General features: G+C 34.9%; 1 protein-coding gene across 4 annotated transcripts in view; it reads left to right on the top strand.

Moving 5' to 3' along the window:
• AFG2A (AFG2 AAA ATPase homolog A) overlaps positions 1-21,207 on the top strand; it is a 324,349-nt gene that overhangs the window by 249,984 nt on the left and 53,158 nt on the right. For all 4 annotated transcript variants that reach the window (XM_084970684.1, NM_001177913.1, XM_084970685.1 and 1 more), the window contains 1 exon segment: positions 7,918-8,082. In XM_084970684.1, the coding sequence (XP_084826810.1) occupies positions 7,918-8,082 (165 nt within the window).

Genomic DNA, 21,207 nt, shown 5'->3' with positions numbered 1-21,207 from the left:
CTTTGCAGTATAGCCTGAAGTCCAGAAACCTGATTCCTCCAGAAACCCAATTCCTCCAGCAGCACGAAAATGCACATTTAATCAACTTTGTTTGGTTATAATTTACATGCAACAAAGTATATGATTCAATTAATTTAAATACATATATATGTAAACCTGTGAGAGCACACAAGATATAATAGACTGTTTCAGTCAACCTAAAGGGTTCCTTTTGCTCCTTGACAATCCATCTTTCCCTCCACCCTGGGCTCCAAACAACCACTTGTCTGCTTTTTGTAAATATAGACTAGATTGGATTTTTAATTATTTTATATAAATGGCATTTATAATATGTACTTTTCAATGTCTAGTTTCTTTAATTCAGCACAATGATTTTGAGACTCATGCAAGGTATTGAGTGTATCAGTAGTTTGTTCTTATTGCTAGGTGGTATTCTAGTACATGTAAATACATTTTTTTCATCCATTCATGAATGTGTAGACATTTAGATTATTTACAGTTTGGGGCTATTGTAAATAAAGCTGCTATGATGAATGTGTGTATGTGTGTAACTGAATCACTTTGTTGTACAACAGAAATTATCACAACATTGTGGATCAACTATACTGCAATAAAACTTAAAAACATAAATATATAAATAAGTACATAAATAAATAAAGCTACTGTGAACATCTTTGTGCAAGACTGCATGGATATGTGTTTTTGCTCCTCTTAAATAAATACCTAGGAGTAGAATTGCTGGATTGTTATAGTGGGGAATGTTAAACTTTCTAAGAAACTGCCAGTTTCCAAAGTATGTTCCCATTAAGAGTGTGTAAATTCTAGTTTCTCCATATCCTTGTTCAATCTTTGGTATTATTAGTGTCTTCAATTTTAGTTATTCTTATGAGAATGTAATGATATTTCATTGTGGCTTAAATTTGCATTGAACTGATGATGACCAATGATGTTGAGCAGCTTTTTACCTAACATATACTTACTTGCCAACTCTGTATCTTCTTTGATCTAGATCTGTTCAAATTTTTTTGCCTATTTTCTCTGGGTTGTTTATTTTCCTATAATTGAAATTTAAGAGTTCTTTATATGTTTAGATACATGTTCTTTGTCAGATATGCCTATTGTGAATATTTTGTCCCAATCTGTGTATTGCCTTTTTATTTCCTTAAAGGCATCTTTATAAGAGTAAAAGCAGTTGTTTTACAAAGACAAGTTTATCCATTTTTTTCTTCAGTACTTCTAGAAATTTGTACTTTTAGCTCTTATATTGAGGTTTATTATCCATCTTAAGTTAATTTTTGACTACAGGGTGAGGTAAGGGTCAATGTCCATTTTTTTAAACATGAGTATCTAGGTGTTGCAGAATAATTTCTTAAAATACTTAACTTTCCTCATTAAAAGGCTTAAAAATCAATATGGGCTGCTTATTCTGTTTTATTAATCTATATTTCTATATTCCAGACCTTATCACACCATCTTGTTTCTTTAGCATTGTAAGTTTTGCAGTCAGGTAGTGTAAATCCTTCAACTTTCCTTTTTTTTTTTTTTTTACTTTCCTTCACTATTTAAGTCATTTGCATTTTCATATAAATTTTATGATTAGTTTATTAATTTTTTTGAATGTCCTTGTGGAATTTTGATTGCAGTTGCACTGAGTCTATAGATAAATTTGGAAAGAGAGAATATCTTAATTTTTTAGTCTTCTAATGAAAATAGTGTGTGTGTTTAAATAGGTGTTCAATTTCTCTCAGCAGTGCTCTGTAGTTTTCAATGAAGTATTTTTTGTTAATTTTATTCCTATCTTTTGTATTTTTATATGTTTCCATGAAATAGATTTTTTTAAATTTCATTTTCTGTTTAGTTTTCCATTTAATACTTTTTTCCTAATCCTGTAATCTCGCTGTTAGTTGCTTTGTAGATTCCTTAGGAGTTTTACATAAATAATCCATGTTACCTCCAAATGACGATAGTTTTACTTTTTACTCTTCCAAGTTCTATTTTTCATTCCACCATACTCTCCTCACCCTGGTTTTGCCTTATTGGAAAGGATAGTACCTCTATTATAATGTTTGATAGAAGTGGTGAACTTTTTACCTTGTTCTTGATCTTAGATAGAAAGCATTCAGAATTTTTATGTTAATTATGATGTCACCTATAGGGGTTTTTTTAGTTCCATTTATTATATTGAAGTTTCCTTCTAGTCCTAGTTTGCTGAGAGTTTTCTTATCATGAGTGATTTTACATTTTGTCACATGCTTTTTCTGCACATATTAAAGTGATCATATGTATTTTCTCCTTTATTCTGTTACTATGATGAATTATACTCACTGGATTTTGAGTGTTAAACTGACTTTGCCTTCCTGGGATAATTCTTACTTGGTTTTAATGCTTTATCCATTTTATATATTGTTAGATTCTGTTTACCAATATTCTTAAAGGATTTTTAGGTGTGTGTTTATGAAGGTGTCATTAATCCATAATTTTCATTTTTTATAAAGTCTTTGTGAGGTTTTGGAGTTAGTATTATGCTGGTTTTATAAAACAACTTTAGAAGTATTCCCTTCCATATATTCTAAAGTGATTGTATAATTTCTCAGAGTTCTCATTGTGGTTCAGCAGGCTAAGGACCCAGCATTGCCTCTGTGAGGATGTGGGTTCTATCCCTGGCCTCACTCAGTGGGCTTTGGATCTGGTGTTGGCACAAGCTGAAGCATAGGTCATTGATGTGGCTCAGATCCGGTGTTGCCGTGGCTGCAGCTCTGATTTGACCCCTGGCCTGGGAACTTCAATATGATGCAGGTGTAGCTGTAAAGAGGAAAAAAAGCATAAATTTTATGTTATTTCTTCTATGGTAGAATTCAGAAGGGAAACCATCTGAGCTTATATTTTTTCCTAATAAGAAGGTTGGTCATAATGGGTTAAATTTTTTGAAGAATTCAGTTCCATTGAAAAAATTAAATGTAAAGCTATTCTGATTTGCTGTTTTATTTTGTGTCCATTTTGTAACCGAATGTTTTTAAGGAATTTAGTTCTTTTTTATTGTCATAAAATTGTTTATAATATACTCTTATCATTTTACTATCTTTAGGATCTATGATGATAACCCTTTTTAAATTTCTTTTTCAAAAATTTTTAAATTGAAGTTAGTTAATTTACAGTGTTTTGTCAATTTCTGTTGTACAGCAAAGTAACACAGTCATGTGCATATATATATGTATATTTGCATTTCTCTAATAAATGATGCGGAGCATTTTTTCATGTGCTTGCTTGCCTTCCATTTGTCTTCTTTGGAAAATGTCTGTTTAGGTCTTCTGCCCACTTTTTGATTGGGTTTTGCTTTGTTTTCTTTTTGCTATTGAGTTGTATGAGTTGTTTGTATATTTTGGAGATTAAGCACCTTGTCAGTTGCGTAATTTGTACCTAGTACCTATTTTCTCCCATTCCGTAGTTTGTCTTTTTGTTTTTTGTTTTTTTATGGTTTTGTTTCCTGTGCAGAAGCTTGTAAGTATAATTAGGTCCCATTGGTTTATTTTTGTTTTTATTTCTATTGCTTTGGGAGACTGCCCTGAGAAAACATTGGTAAGGTTAATGTCAGATAATGTTTTTACCTGTGTTGTCTTCTAGAAGTTTTATGGTTTCTTGTCTTATGTTTAAGTCTTTAAGCCATTTCGAGTTTATTTTTATGAGGGTATGTTGTAGTTTCATTGATTTACATGCTGCTGTCCAGTTTTGCCAGCACCGCTTGCTGAAGAGACTGGCTTATTCCCACTTTATGTTCTTGCCTCTGTCGAAGATTAATTGACCGTAGGTGTCTGGGTTTATTTCTGGGTTCTCTATTCTCTTCTGTTGGTCTGTATGTCTGTTTTTGTACCACTACCACACTGTCTTGATGACTGTAGCTTTGTAATATTGTCTGAAGTCTGGAAGAGTGATGCCTCTTGCTTGGTTTTTGTTCCTCAGGATTGGTTTCACAATTCTGGGTCTTTTGTGGTTCCATATACATTTTTGGATTTTTTGTTCTAGTTCTGTGAAAAATGTCATGGGTAATTTGATAGGGATTGCATTGAATGTGTAAATCGCTTTGGGTAGTATGGCCATTTTAACAATATTAATTTTTCCAACCCAGGAGCATGGAATATCTTTCCATTTCATTGAATCCTCTTTAATTTCCCTGATTAATGTTTTATAGTTCTCAACATATACATCTTTCACCTCCTTGGTCAGGTTTATTCCTAGGTATTTAATTTTGGGGGTGTGATTCTAAAAGGTATTGTTTTTTATATTCATTTTCTAATATCTCATTGATAGTGTAGAGAAATTCAAATTATTTCTGAATGTTAGTCGTGTATCCTGCTACTTTGCTCAATTTGTCAATTAGTTCAAGTAATTTTTTTGTGTGTAGAGGCCTTAGGGTTTTCTATAAAAAGTATTGTGTCATCTGTATATAGTGACAGTTTTACCTCTTCTCTTTTAATTTAGATACCTTTTATTTATTTTGTTTTTCTGATCACTATGTCTAAGACTTCCAATACTATGTTGAATAAAAGCAGTGAGAGTTGTCTTGTTCCAGATTTTAGCAGGAGGGCCTTCAGCTTTTCTCCTTAGAGTATTATATTGGCTGTGGGTCTTTTTTCATTTCTGATGTTGGTGATTTGTTCTCTCTTTTATTCTTGTTTAGTCTAGCTAGCATTTAATCAATTTTTTAAATCTTTGTAGGGACCTACCCTTGGCTTTCTTGATTTTTCTCTCTTGTTTCCTATTTCATTAATTTTTGCTCTCATATTCATTATTTCCTTCCTTGTACTTACTCTTGAAACTTTGATTTTAGACTTATTTTCTACTATAAACATTTAAGTTATATATTTGCCTCTAAGCACTGCTTTAACTATATTCCACAAATCTTAATAGATTAGATTTTCATTATCATTCAACTTGAAACATTTTCTAATTTTTTGGTATCTTCTTTTTCCTATGATTTATTTAGAAATATGTTGTTTAATTTCCATGTGTTTGAGGTTTTCCTATGTCTTATTTTTAATCATATCTAACTTATTCTTAAAATTCTTCTTTGTAGGATTTCAGTCATTTTAAATTTGTTGAGTTTTGTTTTATGGCTCATCATATGGACTCTTTTAGTGAATATACCAAGTGTACTTTAAAGGAATGTGTATTCTATAGTTGTTGGGTATAGTGGCCTGTTAATAAGTATCAATTAGGTTAAGATGTTTGACGATCTTATTAGATCCTCTTTATCTTACTGATTTGTTTTCTAGTTCTATCAGTTGCTAAAATAGGAGTGTTAAAATCTCCTATTATTATTGTGGAATTATATATTTGTCCTTTTAATCCTATCAGTTTTGCTTTCTATATTTTGCGTCTTCATTATTAATTAGCAACATATATGTCAAGAAATAGAACAAGTTTCTGAGACTTTGCCCTATTTGAAAGCTAACAAGTTAGCCTGAGACAGTTTCCTAGAGTCTGACAAAAGACGTGAGACTCCTGGGTAAGAGATGGGACATTTTATTACTCACAGAATATCATCATTTTTTGGTGCTAGTTTCCTAAGAACTAATTCCCACAGAGCAAATATGAGATTTCAATGTTTATATTTTCTATACTGTTCTGTGTATGGTCCCAGCTGCATTTTCAGGATCTGGGAGTTTTGTTTTAGTTTTTATAATTAAAAAAAGTTAATGTCTGAGTTCTTTTTTACTTTATGTATTTACTTCTATCACACTTTCTTTCTGGATTGTCCATATTCATTCTTAAGTACAAATATGGAAATGTGCTGTTTTTCACCATTTGTAAGTGAGTATCTCCTAAATATTTAAGTACTATTTCTGATTATGTCAGCAAAAAAGAATGTATTTGGCAATATAAAGAGTCTACATTTTGGGGGTATTTCATTCCTGATGCTCTTTTTTTCTTCCTGAAGATTCAGTTTTTCATCTCATGTCATTTCCCTTCAACCTGAAAAACTTCCTTTAGCCTTTTCTGTACTGTACATCTGTTGGAAACAGATTTCCTTGGTTTTCTTTTATCTGAAAATGACTTTTTTCCCATCATTATTTAAGGATATTTTCACTGGGAATAGAATTTTGGGATGACGTTTTTATTCTTTTAGCATTTTAAAGATATTCTGCTGGTTTCTGCTCTTCATTGTTTTGACTGAGAGTCACTGGTGATTCAAATCATTGTTCCCTGTATTCACCTCTGGCAGCTTTCAATATTTTCTTTATCCTTGGTTTTTAGCAATTTAACTGTTATGTGTTCATGTGTGGTTTTCTTTGTATTTCTTTTGCTTGAAATCTTTTTTTTTTTTTTCTGGTTTTTATTTTTTTCTATTATGGTTGATTTATGTTTTGCTTGAAGTTCACTGAGCTTCCAAATTGTATGATTTATTCATTTTTTACCAGTTGGGTGATTTTCAGCTTTTTCTTCAAATATTGTTTTCTACCCCATTTCTCTTTTCTTTCCTTCTTGGACTCTAATTACGCATATGTTAAGCACTTTTTGTCCCATAAGAATGATCTTTTCCTGTAAATCTTATCATTTTACCTTCCTATTTAAAACCTTCTGATTGCTTCTCATTGCAAATAGAATTCAATCCAGACTCTTTACCACCTTGTTTAAGGCCTTATAATCTGCACATGTCTATCTCTCTAACCTCATTTCCTGTGTCTTTTCACTTTATTCATTGTTTCTAATACATTGGGGTTTTTTTTTTTTCCTTTCCCTATAATGTACCAATGATCTATGTCTTTTCACTTGATGGTCCCTTTACCTTGAATGCTCTTTCTCCAGATCTTTGTATGGGTGACGGTTTTGAGTATCTGCATACGTTACCTCCTCAGAGAGGCTTTCTCTCACTACCCCAACTAAAAGCTACCCTAGCCCCTAACACACAAGTACTTTAGGCCCATATCCCTTTAAATAGCTTTTACTGAGACAAAATTCACATGCTACAATTTTCACCCACTTAAAAAATACAATTCAGGAGTTCCCGTCATAGCTTGGTGGAGACGAATCTCACTAGTATCTATGAGGACGTAGGTTTGATCCCTGGCCTGGCTCAGTTGCTTAGGGATCCAGCATTGCCATGAGCTGTGTTGTAGATCACAGATGTGGCTCGGATCCTGGCATTGCTGCAGCTGTGGTGTAGGCCAGCAGCTACAGCTCTGATTCAACCCCTAGCCTGGGAACTTCCATATGCCGTGGGTGCAGCCCTCAAAAAACAAAAAATAAAATAAAATGAAATAATAAAATTCAAAGGTTCTTAGTATATTCACAGACATGTGTAACTATCACAACATTCAGTTTTACATATATCTACCTTATTCATAGATACTGCTATTTCCTAGTACCGAGAACAATGTCTGGTATATAATGCATGCTCAGTAATGTTTTTCTGAATTGATGATTTCATTAGCCCTAAGATAATTTAGGCATTAGCCTCCAGTAAAATATTAGGAAAATTCATTTGACTACCATCAGCTCTAGAAGTATTATTTGATCAGAGCTGTGCTATTTTGAGGGCTCTCTGAAACAGCTTAGCACATATTTTAAGAGTTATTGCAGGAAGTTACCAAAAAAATATCTTTTGATATGGTGAATACAAGTCATATACACATTTCCTTAAAAAAGAATAGCCATCTTTTACTGACCTGACAGTTGTTGAGGAGCAAAAAGCCTTTCAGAAATACTGTTTTTCTATTTTCAAAAGTACTCTGATGTTGTTTATTTGTTTGAGTCTTTGAAATAGATTATAGAATCTGTAGTATTTGTTTTATTTACTAATTATGAGATTGGTAAGTTATTCATGAGATTCTAAACATCGTATTTCCTTGTATACCTTTCATGTGGAAGGAATGTCAAGTCTGAGCTTGGATAATCTATACTGCCCCATCTTCCTTATAGGCTTTGATGCGGCCTGGAAGAATTGATAGAATCATCTATGTGCCTTTACCAGATGCAGCAACAAGAAGGGAAATATTTAACCTGCAGTTTCACTCTATGCCAATTAGTAAAGAGGTTGATCTGAATGAACTCGTCCTCCAAACAGATACATACTCAGGAGCAGAGGTAAGATAACTCCCTTCAAAATACCTTGGTGGAAGAAAAATGGTGGTTTGGGTGTCAGTAGTGAAAAAGACTCCTTGATGCCAGCTGTTTTAAATAACTATATATTAAGAAATATTGGTGTTCCCGTCATGGCTCAGTGGTTAACGAATCCGACTAGGAACCATGAGGTTGCAGGTTCGATCCCTGGCCTTGCTTGGTGGGTTAAGGATCTGGCGTTGCCGTGAGCTGTGGTGTAGGTTGTAGACGCAGCTCAGATCCCACGTTGCTGTGGCTCTGGCGTAGGCCGGCGGCTACGGCTCCAATTCGACTCCTAGCCTGGGAACCTCCATATGCCGAGGGAGAGGCCCTAAAAAAGGCAAAAAGACCAAAAAAAAAAAAAAAAAAAAAGAAAGAAATATTAAAACAGGATATATGCTGTATGACAAGTAATCACTAAATGAAATTACACTTCACTTGGCCTCTATTATATTTTGATTGTTTTTGCCTAGCTCCTATTATTTCTCAAGATGCGTAGCATAATATAAAGGAGAAAACACTGAACTAGAATTAGAAGGTTCTTCTTTTGGGCTTCTTGACACAGAAGCTTCCAACCAGTTACACACTTCACTGAACTTTGATTTCTTCACCTATCAAATGGAAATGATACACAACTTTCCCTACTGTTTTCTTATAGAGATCATAAAAATGAGATTAAGATATCCTAAAAGCACTCTGAAGTACCAAAGAGTTGGCAAAGAGATTTTGTTATCTTTTAAGATTTTTGGAAAATTGTCTTAGTCTACAAATATTCTCTCATAAAAACCATAGAAGAGATAGCTAGTTTACCCTTAATAGTAAAAATATATTCTCAACAAGAACAGCAAGATCTCTGTGAGAATATGAAAATTTTAAGTATGGCAGATAAACATTTTTTCTCTCCTTAGCAACTCTTTACTTAGGCTGCTTTTATTTATAGAATAAAATGCCATTAAAATAATTTTGCAGCTTTTGTACATGTATTTCTTAAGAAAAAATTGGACTATACTCTTCAACACAAAAATATCATTTCAATACCACTGATACAGGTTTGTACTGGGAAATTAATATTTCTTAAGACGTTGTAGATTCTTTTCATTCTGAATTATCCAGCAGACTGAGACTCCCCCTTCTGTTTTGCTTGTTACTATTTTTATCTGTCTTCATTAAAACCAAAGAGATTGATGTGTAATAGATCATCAGTGGTACTCACAGAGCTTGTAGGTAAGTTTACATGTGGAATTGGGTTTAGTATAGCATGCCGTCATAGCTAATAGCAACAACCAAAATAAATCTCAAATTTACTCATTGTTTTTTTTTCAACTATGAATTATGTATATTTGATTTTTTCCCCCTTTAAATTTTTTAATTCTCTTTGTGGGGGAGAGACAGCAGGGAGATCCACATAGAAAGTAGATTGAGAAGCAGGTAAAGTGCATTCACCTTTAAAGTCCTGACTGAAATGATAATCTTTATTAGCATCTCATTGGCACGACCATCCATTAAATTGAAATGAACGTATATTTACTGCTAACTGACTGCTCTAGCATTTCTAGAATTTAGTTTTTGATATGAGACCAAGGGCTGGTATCCTGTACATATGTCAGTTTACAGGAAACAGCCAGGAAAAGAAACCATAAATCTTTCACTTGAGTGAAGTGGAAGAGCAGTTAGTAAGGTATAAATAGGCCTTTCTCACTTTGAAGTAATTCATGGTAGTAACATAGAAATGCAAAACAAAAATCAAAGCCAATGAGGTCCTGTCTGGCTGAAAGGAAAAAACTCATTTGGTGCCAGGAATTATTGTACCAGCTTGCTAGTTCTTATGTAGTACATGCCTTATTCAATCTGAAATATAAGCACATTCATTTTTATTAATTTCTATGTCAGATTTTCTAAAAACAGTCACAGAGAAAGTAGCAGAAAATTCTATCCCTGGACTTACAGCTTTGTGTCCCATAATGCTTTGGTGAGGGAAAGGTATCCTGCTGTGATCCTAATTATAATCAGTGTATTCTTACAGCTTCAGAGACATTTATTCCAGAGCCACATCTTTGTAGTTCTAGGTTTTTCAACTTGGGCATGATCGATTTGTTCCACATTTTTTGTTTTGAATGAAGGCGTTGGTCTGAATATTTAGGTAATTCACACAGGTGCCTTATTGTTTGAGAAGTATTTTTTAAAATCTTAAAATTAATAGGAAATTTAAGACATATTAAACTTCACATAAAGTATAAGATCTCTCTTGTCTTATTTCCTTCTATGAGAACAAAAATGGTGCTATGATGTTTGAAAGGTGAAACTGGTTTTGATAGGTTTTTAAATAGTAGAACATATTCAAACTTGAAACACAGTCGCCTGACTCCTACAGGCCCAATTCTTTACCACTAATGTAGCTAATTATTTCATCCCTCAGCAAGGCCATATCCTTCAGCAGAGAACTAAGTTAGCAAATGCTTAATAAACTGAAAAATATACATTTACGAAAAATAGACTTTCTCCTCTCATTTATCATAGAGGAACCCTCTTGTAGCAGTGTAGCAGTGTACCCTACTATAGGCATAGCCTTTTTTTCAGAGTTGGAGTGTCTCTATGACCACTTTCGGTATAAAAATGAAACTGTTGACTCTGTTGTCTTCACAGGAGAGTAGTATATTCAATATTACATTAAATTAATTTTATTTGATGATACAGTAGTATCCATATCAATAAGAATTTATTCAAGTGAGCCAGAAATGAGGAAATTGCTAACACTGTTTTTTAGAAACATAAAATGTTTAACTGCAATGAGTATTTTTTTCTTTTCAATTGAGAAGTTGTAAGGGTGGAGTTCCCATTGTGGCTCAGTGTTGTAAAGAACCCAGCTAGTATCCATGAGATTGCAGGTTTGACCCCTGGCCTCGCTCAGTGGGTTAAGTATCTGGCATTGCTGTGAGCTGTAGTCTAGGTCACAGGTACAGCTCGGATCCGGAACTTCCATATGCCACACTTGTGACCCTAAAAAGCAAAAAAAAAAAAAAAAAAAAAAAAAAATTGTAAAAAAAAAAATTGATTGAGATGGAGATGATACTAGCACTCATTAATAAGAAGACTGGGATGGGGGGTTACTTTTTTAAAGTATTTTCTGGTGCTTTTGCCTAGTCAGCATTGTTCCATAGATGCTTACAGAGGCCTAATGTTTGAAATCTCTCCTTATACCCCTCTGAGTTACTCCATTTTCCCTCCCTGGAGAGGGTGTACAGAGAATTGAGGCTTTTTTTTTGTCCTCAGGAGAGGCCTAAGAGGAAGTTTGTCGCCAGCTGAAAGGGGAATGTGGTCACTAGGGAGCAGCCTCTAAGGAGAGCCTGAAACAGGCAGCATCCTTCAGCCATCTCTGCCGTCTGCTGCTCCCCCGTGGCCAGAACCTCATTGTCTTTGGCCTCTTGGCTGTAGCTACCAGTTAATGGAAAAACACAGTGCAGGAGGAAATAAGCAGTCTTTTTTGGTTATAGCTATTGTTTTATTTTGCTTTGATTTTTGTTTTTTAAGTTATTTGTAGCAGATTCCACTTCATTTATTTGTCTTATATCAAATTATCCTCATTACTTTAGGGAAACTTTGACCCACCAACAGGACATCAAAAATCACAAAAACTTGCACATGAAAGCCATAACTGGACCCATTATGCATGTGCCATGTGCTTGAGAACAGAGATGATAAATAAGATACATCATTTTTCCTCCCTGGATAGGAATTTACTGACAATATCTGTAAAATTTGGGTTGAATGTTTATTTGCATTTAGATGTTATCCTTCTTTTAGTGATTACTTCATTAAGTAAAACTGACAAAATACCTAAGAGCCAGGTGTTAGCTATACATTTTATAAATAATAGAGGCCATCATAGCTTTTCAAATATCAAGATTTGAGAAATCAACTTTCAAGAGAGACACTAAAATAGGGAACAAAAGAATTTTAATGTTGCAGTTGAGTAGTCTTTTAATACAGTTTTCAGTCTTTTCTTTCAGGTGGGTTCAGACTAGTTTATTTAACTTCTTCAAACCTCAGTTTGCTCATTTGTAAGACATCTATGTGACTGAAATTGTTTTGAGGGTTAAGTGAGATAATAAATGTTATTTCCCTTCATCCTTTCCTTCTTTTATTATTCAGTACTTATATTTACTTGTGCGGTATTGGATGATGCTGCTATAAGACAATTTTACATTGTCTCAGTAACCAGATAATTTATCCAAATCTAAATAATAATTGAATTTGCCTCTTACCCTTTTCTTGAAAATGTAAAAATTTACTTAATCTGGTGATTTTTATGGTCATCTTATGAATCTAGCTTTAGAAAGTCTTTCTAAAGCAACTTGTTAGGGTCAAATACATTTCCCATTAATTTTTCAAAAAGCTTTAACTTCATGTAAATTTAGTTTATCTCTATTTTACTAAAGCGATGTGTCTTGCCCTGAATTGTTTTGTAGTCTAGGCCCTCCTGGGTCTAATAAATAGCTCAAGGTCTTCATGCCAGCCTGACATTAAAAAAAATCACTTTCCAGGAGTTCCCATCATAGCTCAGCAGTTAACAAACCCAGCTAGAATCCATGAGGATGTGGGTTCGATCCCTGGCCTCACTCAGTGGGTTAAGGATCTGGCATTACCATGAGCTGTGGTGTAGGTCACAGACGTGGCTCAGATCCTGCATTGCTGTGGCTCTGGTGTAGGCCAACAGCTACAGCTCCAATTAGACCCCTAGCCTGGGAACCTCCATATGCCACAGGTGTGGCTGTACAAAGACAAAAAAAAAAAAAAAAAAAAAAAAAAAAATCACCTTCTAGTGTACCTTACTAATTAATTCGAGAAAGTTTCTATTCATTGTGCTTGAGCTATTATAGCTAATAAAGGGAGAGACTTAAATTACTTTTCTCTCTTGCTGATTAATATTCCTTCTGAGATTAGAGCTCTCTCTCTCTTTCCTCCTACATAGTGTAAGCAGAAGGAATAGTTATATCCATGCTGGATATCTGTACTCTTCCTACATGAGGCCTCTTTTGACTGTTTAATTTAATCTAAAATCAGGATCGGTGTACTAGAATCTAGCAGCATTGACTCTTTATATGACCAGCCTAACAACACATCTGTGGTAGGACCAAAGATCCTAGAACTGGACTCCTTTTGGTCTGGCCTCAGGCTCTCTGTGTAGTGCTTCTAGAGAGCAGCTAGTAGCAGTGTTCCCATCTCAAGTGAATCAGGGCCCTGCAGGCCTTAGCAACCTCCTATAGACATACCTGCAGTCTGCTTGTCTCACCTAATCAGAAACTGCCCTATGAAAACATGCTCTTATTGCCAGCTGGTCTATTCTTATCTGAGATCTTTGTTCTCTCTCCACTCTTTCTTGTGTATTCACTCTAAAATTTCTGTATCTGGAGTTCCTATTGTGGCCCAGTAGAAATGAATCTGACTAGCATCTGTGAGGGCACAGGTTCGATACCTGGCCTCGCTCAGTGGATCAAGGATCCAGCATTTCTATGAGCTGTGGTGTAGGTTACAGACGCGGCTTGGATCTGGTGTTGCTGTGGTGTGTGTTTTTATTTGTAAAATAAAATTCTGTGTCTGTACCCCTGAATTTCAAAGTATTCTTTGCTTATACAGCCTACTGGAATCACTGCTTTGCTATAAAATCATCATGATAACCCCACCCAGAAATAGCTTCTCTTCTTGAACTCCTTTAGCTCTTAGGATATTTTTCCTTGCAGTTATTTTAACATAAGCAGCTGCCTCTTATCCCCTCAAACAAACTTTAAGATTCTCTATGGCAGAAACCAGGTTTTGTGTTTTTTGGAGTACAACAAAGCAACCGATATGTCCACTGAATCAGTGGCCATTAATGTTGGATGGATAATTTATGTGTTGATTCTAAGTAATTGTAATGAAACAAAAATGCAATTTAACATTTGCTAAAGTGACACTTCTTTTTTTTTTTTTTTTCGCCTTTTGTCTTTTTAGGGCCTCACCCGTGGCATAGGGAGGTTCCCAGGCTAGGGGTCTAATCGGAGCTGTTGCCACCAGCTATGCCAGAGCCACAATAACGCTAGATCCAAGCCGCATCTGTGAATTACACCACAGCTCACAGCAATGCCGGATCCTTAACCCACTGAGCCAGGCGAGGGATCAAACCCGCAACCTCATGGTTCCTATCTGGATTCGTTTCTGCTATGCCACAACAGGAACTCCTAAAGTGACACTAATTCTAAACTTATGGGGGGATTGATTATCTATTTGGGTACATAACTCTATGGGAATACTGCTGTAGCAGAAGAACTAGAGCCAAGCAAAAGCTGTAGATTTGTCTGAAGCCCCAGAGCAAATAAGTGACAAACCCAGGACCAGAAACCAGATCTTTCAACTCTTCCCGAAGTACTGATCATACTCTTCAACAGAAAAGTCTTTTAAATGTTTCATAATTCCCTTTGACATATCTGAATCTTTGATAAAGGTTTGCCTGCTCTTGTGGACAATAACTTAGCAAAGTAAACAGCAGATATGAGACATCTTTTTCGTGTGCATGTGTACTTTTCTTACAGTTATTATGTTTAGTTACCTTGATGTACTTCTTGAAGATTACTTCACAGAAATTGAAGCTACTTGAAGTTAAGAACTATGTTTTTTCTTTATTCACTCAAAGTTACTTCCTGGGTATTGTGAATAAGATCTAGAGTTAAGTGGGAAAGACATAAACACTAAGTTCTATATATGTGTTTATGTGACATGACATAATGATGTGAGGAATACTATAGGAGAAAGAAGAGGAAGTAACCCATGTTTACTGGAATTGAAGGAGGGAATAGTTGATCTGAGTTTTAATAGGTCAATAGAAGTTTCCCAAGTAGAGAAGGACTTGGAAAGGGAGCATCCCTGACATATAGAAAGGCAGAGGTGCATAAAAGAACATAGTATGTTCTAGATTCAATTAAAGGTTGAAATATGAATAGAAAGAATCTGCAAGTGGAAATAGTAGGTGATAAAGCAGGAAAAGTATGTCAGACAAATATGATCTTGGACATCACCTGAACTTGTTTTTTCCTTTAAGCAGTAGAGAGCCATTGAATTTAGTAACAAATATTGTCAGATTTGTGTTATTGAAAGATGGATGGCAGAGTTCCCATCATGGCGCAGTGGAAACAAATCTTCCCATCATGGCGCAGTGGAAACAAATCCAGACTAGGAACCATGAGGTTGCGGATTTGATCCCCGCTCAGTGGGTTAAGGATCTGGTGTTGCCGTGAGCTGTGGTGTAGGTCGCAGACACGGTTCGGATCCTGTGTTGCTGTGTGGCTGTGGTGTAGGTCGGCAGCTGTAGCTCTGATTTGACCCTTAGCCACCACATAATTCCCCTTTCTATGAATTAGAAAAAGGTGCCCCTTTACACCACTTGGTGACAGATTCCTGACAGGGCAAAAGGCTTGTCAGCAGAACATGAACTTTCATGAAATTCCCTGGTTCATTAAGTCCTTATTCACCCCCTCAGCTGGGCATCCTTGTGTATGTACAACCCTCACATCTGTACGGGGTTGTTTCATTTTTGGCTTATGTACCCTTAAATATCCCTCATAGTACCTACAAGCACACCTCATATAAAGTTGACATGTATTCATCAAACTAACAAATTTAGATTTTAATTCCAAGTAGATAAACGTTCTGTGACTTGAAGATTTGCTTATGAGCCCTTGAACAAAAATCTTCTGTGAAGGAGAGAAATGGGGATTGTTAAAGATGCCTTTTATACAACATCAGCACATTAAACCTGCCATGAGATCCAGCACCTGGTATGAATGGCCAGTATATTAAAAGTCAAGTGGATTATGTCTTCTGAGCCATATTATCACTTGTAACTTTGAATATAAGCTCCCAGAGCAGGTACCTTGTTTCTGCAGCTTGGTTTGTGATGGCTTAAATGTAGCTACCCTGTTGTATATGAATCATGATAAAATCCTCCCAGAGCAAAAATCAGAATATACTAAAAGTAGAGATTTAGGCTCTTTGAGCCAGCCCTCCACCCCTCTCCCTTCCTCTTACCATCTGATAAAGACTGAGACCTAGACTTCAGTCCCATCCTGACCACTTACTACAGTATTAGTTTGGCCAAATCAGTTGCTAATCTCTAGAGTCAGTTCTCATATTTTCATAAGGGAGTGGGATTGTGGTCTATGATCCTTTCTAGTGCTAAAAATCAGGGTGATTATATACTTGTCATAGATTAGATTAATTGTATAAGGAATTCCTTAGGGGCTGGACCTCCAGGGATATATAACATGGTTTTGTTTTCCTTATAATGCTTCTAGAAACCTAGGATCCTGGGATGGTGGTCAGTGTCTCTAAATACATGCTATCGTAGCCGAGCAATGCTAATCATGGCACTAGAGGAATGGGAATCTTGAACACTTCTGAAAGTACTTAGAATTCAGATTTTAATAAAATTCTCCTTAGTAAACTTTAACAATTTTCCATTGAATGGAAATGAAAGTTTTACTTAGCGATTCTGAGGCCCAGTGATTTTCTTTTTTTTTTTCTTTTTTCTGCTTTTCACCTTCCTAAAGAATAGCTACTCAAGTTCACTATCTATAATTCTGGAGGTATTAGGATTAAAAGTCTTAGAAAATGGAAATAGGCCTCAGCACATTTTCCCCTAAATTCTTTGTTAGGAAAATAAGTAAAATTACAAAACTCATGTTCATTTTAACTTCTAGTGTTTAAAACTTCCAGTGTATGGAAACATAACAGTCTCTATATTTCCAAACTTGAACTTCTACTTAAATTGGCAATAAAAAGAGCCTTAATTCAGCTTACCTGAAGGCTATTTTAGATAGGATGTTTACTCCAAAGTAAATTATCCTCCAGAACACCTTGTGCTGCCATACCTGTAGTACTGACTCCTTGCCAGGTGTTTAAAACTGCTATCAGATTACAAGAAGTATTAGTCAGAAAGGAAATGGATGTTGAATAGGAGGCTGGCTGGCAACAAACTTAATATAGCATTTTATTACTGAAACTATAAAGTACTGAAGCCCCTTTATAAAGAGAAGCAGTATATCAAGGCAGCAAATTCATCAGAACCTACTTGATAATCTGGTCCCCACGCCTGTTATCCAGGCTAAATATGTATCTATGAAGGATTATTCGGGCCAATAGTAGTGCTGATTTGAGCATTTTAACATTCCACCTTGTTTCTCCTCTTCCAAATTCTCAGTCTATTGACTTAGCCTGGTTCTCCAGAATTTTTGTATAAACATTTAATCTATGCTTCTTCATCTTCAAAAGAGTAATAAATTTGGAGAGTTCTACCAACTTGAAAGGAGCTCATGATTTTAAAAAGATGTGTAAAGTATGCTATTAATTCTGTAGTGTAGATTCTAGTAGAGTTGGATACTTTTGTTTGGTTATTTGAGGCAAAGATAGGCCAAATTTTAATAATAATCCTAATCTGTACATGAAAAGTATGCCACCGGTATAAGTGAAAACTTTCTTCTTTTAGGAACAGTTTATACTATGTGAAACAGCATTATGGTTAAGCAAATGGGTTGTGCAATGAGAAAGATGTAAATCCAAATGCCAGGTCTGACTATTTCCTAGCTTGTGACCAGTTTCCTTAAATGTTAATGATGATAGTGGTCTATACTTCATAGATATGTTTTCCAGAATAGGTGAAATGATTCAGATAAGTACATATGTGTACCTATCCTAGTACACATGGTAAGTGCTCAATAAATCATTTTGTTTTGTTTTTTATAAATCAGCAAAATCAATTTAACTGATCTCTAATATAAAGAATTTATAATGTGCTCTATTTTTCCGTATTTTGTTACCTTAGATTTTATGAATACTCATGAGTGTTTCATGTGTGTGTCATGTTTTTAGTTTTGATGGTGTGTTCTTTAAATTCAAACTATATTTCGTAGTTATATGTAGTATTTACTTTAGCTGATTTATATTTATAAACATCTGTAATCCCTGTTTTTATTTTTCCCTTTTAAAAAATGTATAATGGAGTTCCTGTCATGGCTCAGCAGAAACCAATCAGATTAGTATCCATGAGAATGTAGGTTCGATCCCTGGCCTCACTCAGTGGGTTAAGGATCCGGTGTTGTCATGAGCTATGGTGTAGTTCGCCGATGCAGCTCAGATCCTGCATTGCTGTGGCTGTGGTGTAGGCCTGCAGCTACAGCTCCGATTGGACCCCTAGCCTGGGAACTTCCATATGCTGTGGGTAAAAAAGCAAAAAATAAATAAAAATAAATAAGTTAAAATGTATACTATTTTCACATATATAAAACTAACGTTTCTTTATGAACTGTCTACATAATATCCCTATTTTGGTATATTTGTTAGGGTAATTGTTAGTTCCTTGAATATAATTTAATTTTAATGTAAGTTTTATTAATAAAAAATAAAAATATAGTGAACCTAGCATTTCTACTAGAATGATCATTTAGAAAATAAGCATGTCTAATTACTATGCCCTTTCGTTTTAACTTTGGACTGAAACTGAGTGTTCAGGCTCAGAAATCTAACATTAAGGACAAAAGCACTGAATATTTGTCATTCAGTGTTTGATGATGACATAGGGATGGTCTCATTCTTCATCCCCAAATAACAGTTATTCCAAGTTCTCAAAGGTATCATTCTATTAAAATGTTACTAAAACTCTATAAAGTAGTTGTTCAGAGTTGCAATGAAGTCGTTAAATTTTTCTTAAATATAACTTCTACTATGATTTAGAAATTTAAAAACAGAATCTAACCTTGCCTTAGACTTGAAAAAAAAAGTAGAAAAAATTAAAATTTTCATGTCTCCCTTTTGTTTTGTTTAACATATTTTTTTTAACCTCCAAATATTATTTCTGGTGTTCTTTAACAATAGGTCTCTTTTTGCTTAAAATCTGGAAAATATACAAATACAGAATTTCCTTTTATATTTGTAGGAAAGTTCTTCTGTTCATTTAGAAGCAAAAAAAAAAAAAAAAGTCCTTAGGTATAATATCTATGCTACTTTTACCATTGTGGATATACCAAATCATAAATTAGTTATTTTTTCTTTTCAGAATTAAAAAAAGAAAATAAGACTGTTTTGGCATTTGGACAAGACCTTCTTTCAGTAGTAGAAAAGTAGTCCTTTGGCATATTTTTATTCACTTCAAAAGAATCCTTAAGGAGTGGTTTTATACTTAAAACCAAGAATTGTATTTAGTTTGCTTAGCATTAACCTCTTAGCAGAATTCTTAAAAATATAAAAAGTCAGACAAACACTCTGAGCAATAGTAGTCCCTAGCATTTCTTTCTTTCTTTCTTTTTTTCCCCCTCTCTGTATAATAAACCTGAGTCAGAATAAGAGATAGGGGAGTTCCCGTCGTGGCGCCGTGGTTAACGAATCCGACTAGGAACCATGGGGTCGCGGGTTCGGTCCCTGCCCTTGCTCAGTGGGTTAACGATCCGGCGTTGCCATGAGCTGTGGTGTAGGTTGCAGATGCGGCTCGGATCCCGCGTTGCTGTGGCTCTGGCGTAGGCTGGTGGCTACAGCTCCGATTCAACCCCTAGCCTGGGAACCTCCATATGCCGCGGAAGCGGCCCAAGAGATAGCAACAACAACAACAACAAAAAGACAAAAAAAAAAAAGAATAAGAGATAGGGAGAGATGAATACAAAAGTTGTCATTTCAGAGTGAATTTTCTTATTATACAACTGAAATGGTTATGGGTGTGAAATATGCATATATGCATGGGTTCACAGAAACTGATCTACCATTTTTATTTATGGGCTCCTTATAGTGTAATAAATGCTGTGAAAATAATATTGTGCACCTACTGTGTCCAGCACATCAAGACTTTTTGCCATGTCTAGTTTGTACCCTATTGTGATAGTTTCGTGAGTAAATTATATCCTCAGTGATTTTAAATTATGTATTTTAAAAATTTTTTTACAAAATTTTAGAACATTTATTATATAAAACAAGTTACATTAATATGTTTTCATTCATATGAATATAAAACTGGAAATCAATAATTGAATTTTAGGAACATAATAACTCAAGTAAGTAAAAGACTTGAGTTATGTAACATTATAATTTATAATGCAACATTATAAATTGTGTGCAAGTTGAAACACATCAAAGTCCAGCTTTAACTGATCTCCAGCTTTAAATTCAGTTTAATGTGGGTATGACTTGGACTCTTTCCCAAGTGGTTTATTGTAATCAGTACCCTCAAGTCTCATTATAATAAATTTTTCTATAATATCTTATAGCATAAAGTAGTATGTACCTAGGTTCTCTGTTGTTTTGAAGTTTTATTTTTGTACCCCAGTGGTGATATATCCTGAGGACCTCTTAGGGCCCTAAACATAACTTTTACAGGTGTGTGAAGAATCAGTTGACCTGAACCATCTAGGTCTATAAAGCTTTGTTTAAATACAGATCCTATGTAAACTGATTGTGCTTTATAAGCTAATCACCAGTAAGGTTGTATGTTTTCTTCTTTGATAGGCAATACTTTAAATGATCAATATATAATCCAGGAGTTCCCGTTGTGGCACAGTGGAAATGGATCTGACTAGGAACCGTGAAGTTTCAGGTTCGATCCCTGGCCTCACTCAGTGAGTTAAGGATCCGGTATTGCTGTGAGCTGTGGTGTAGGTTGCAGATGTGGCTCAGATCTGGTGTTGCTGTGGCTCTGGCGTAGGCCGGCAGCTGTAGCTCGAATTAGACCCCTAGCCTGGAAACCTCCATATGCCACAGGTGCAGCCCTCAAAAGACAACAAAAAAGCAAACAAACATATAATTCACATTTATAGTCATAAAAAAATGCAATGAAAGAGAATTCTGCTCCCTAGACAACAAGGTCCAACAGTATTGCACAGGAACAATATTCATTATCTATGATGAGCCATAATGGAAAGGAATATTTTAAAAAAAGAATGTGCATATCACTGAATCATTTTGTGGTGCAGCAGAACACAACATTGTAAATCCACTATACTTCAATTAGAATAAAAGAATGTTGCTCCCATTTTATGTTCTTTACAGAGGAAGCCACAGGTTGACTGAAGAAAAAAGATCTTAGTACCTAATAAGTTTGAA

This window comes from Sus scrofa, chromosome 8 (assembly GCF_054392235.1).
Source record: "Sus scrofa isolate SSC_HxYL_T2T_F1_AM1 chromosome 8, Sscrofa_HxYL_maternal_Yorkshire_Landrace_v2.0, whole genome shotgun sequence".
Classification (NCBI taxonomy): domain Eukaryota; kingdom Metazoa; phylum Chordata; class Mammalia; order Artiodactyla; family Suidae; genus Sus; species Sus scrofa.
Note: the sequence above shows the minus strand (reverse complement) of the source record. Positions and strands in the feature narration are given on the sequence as shown.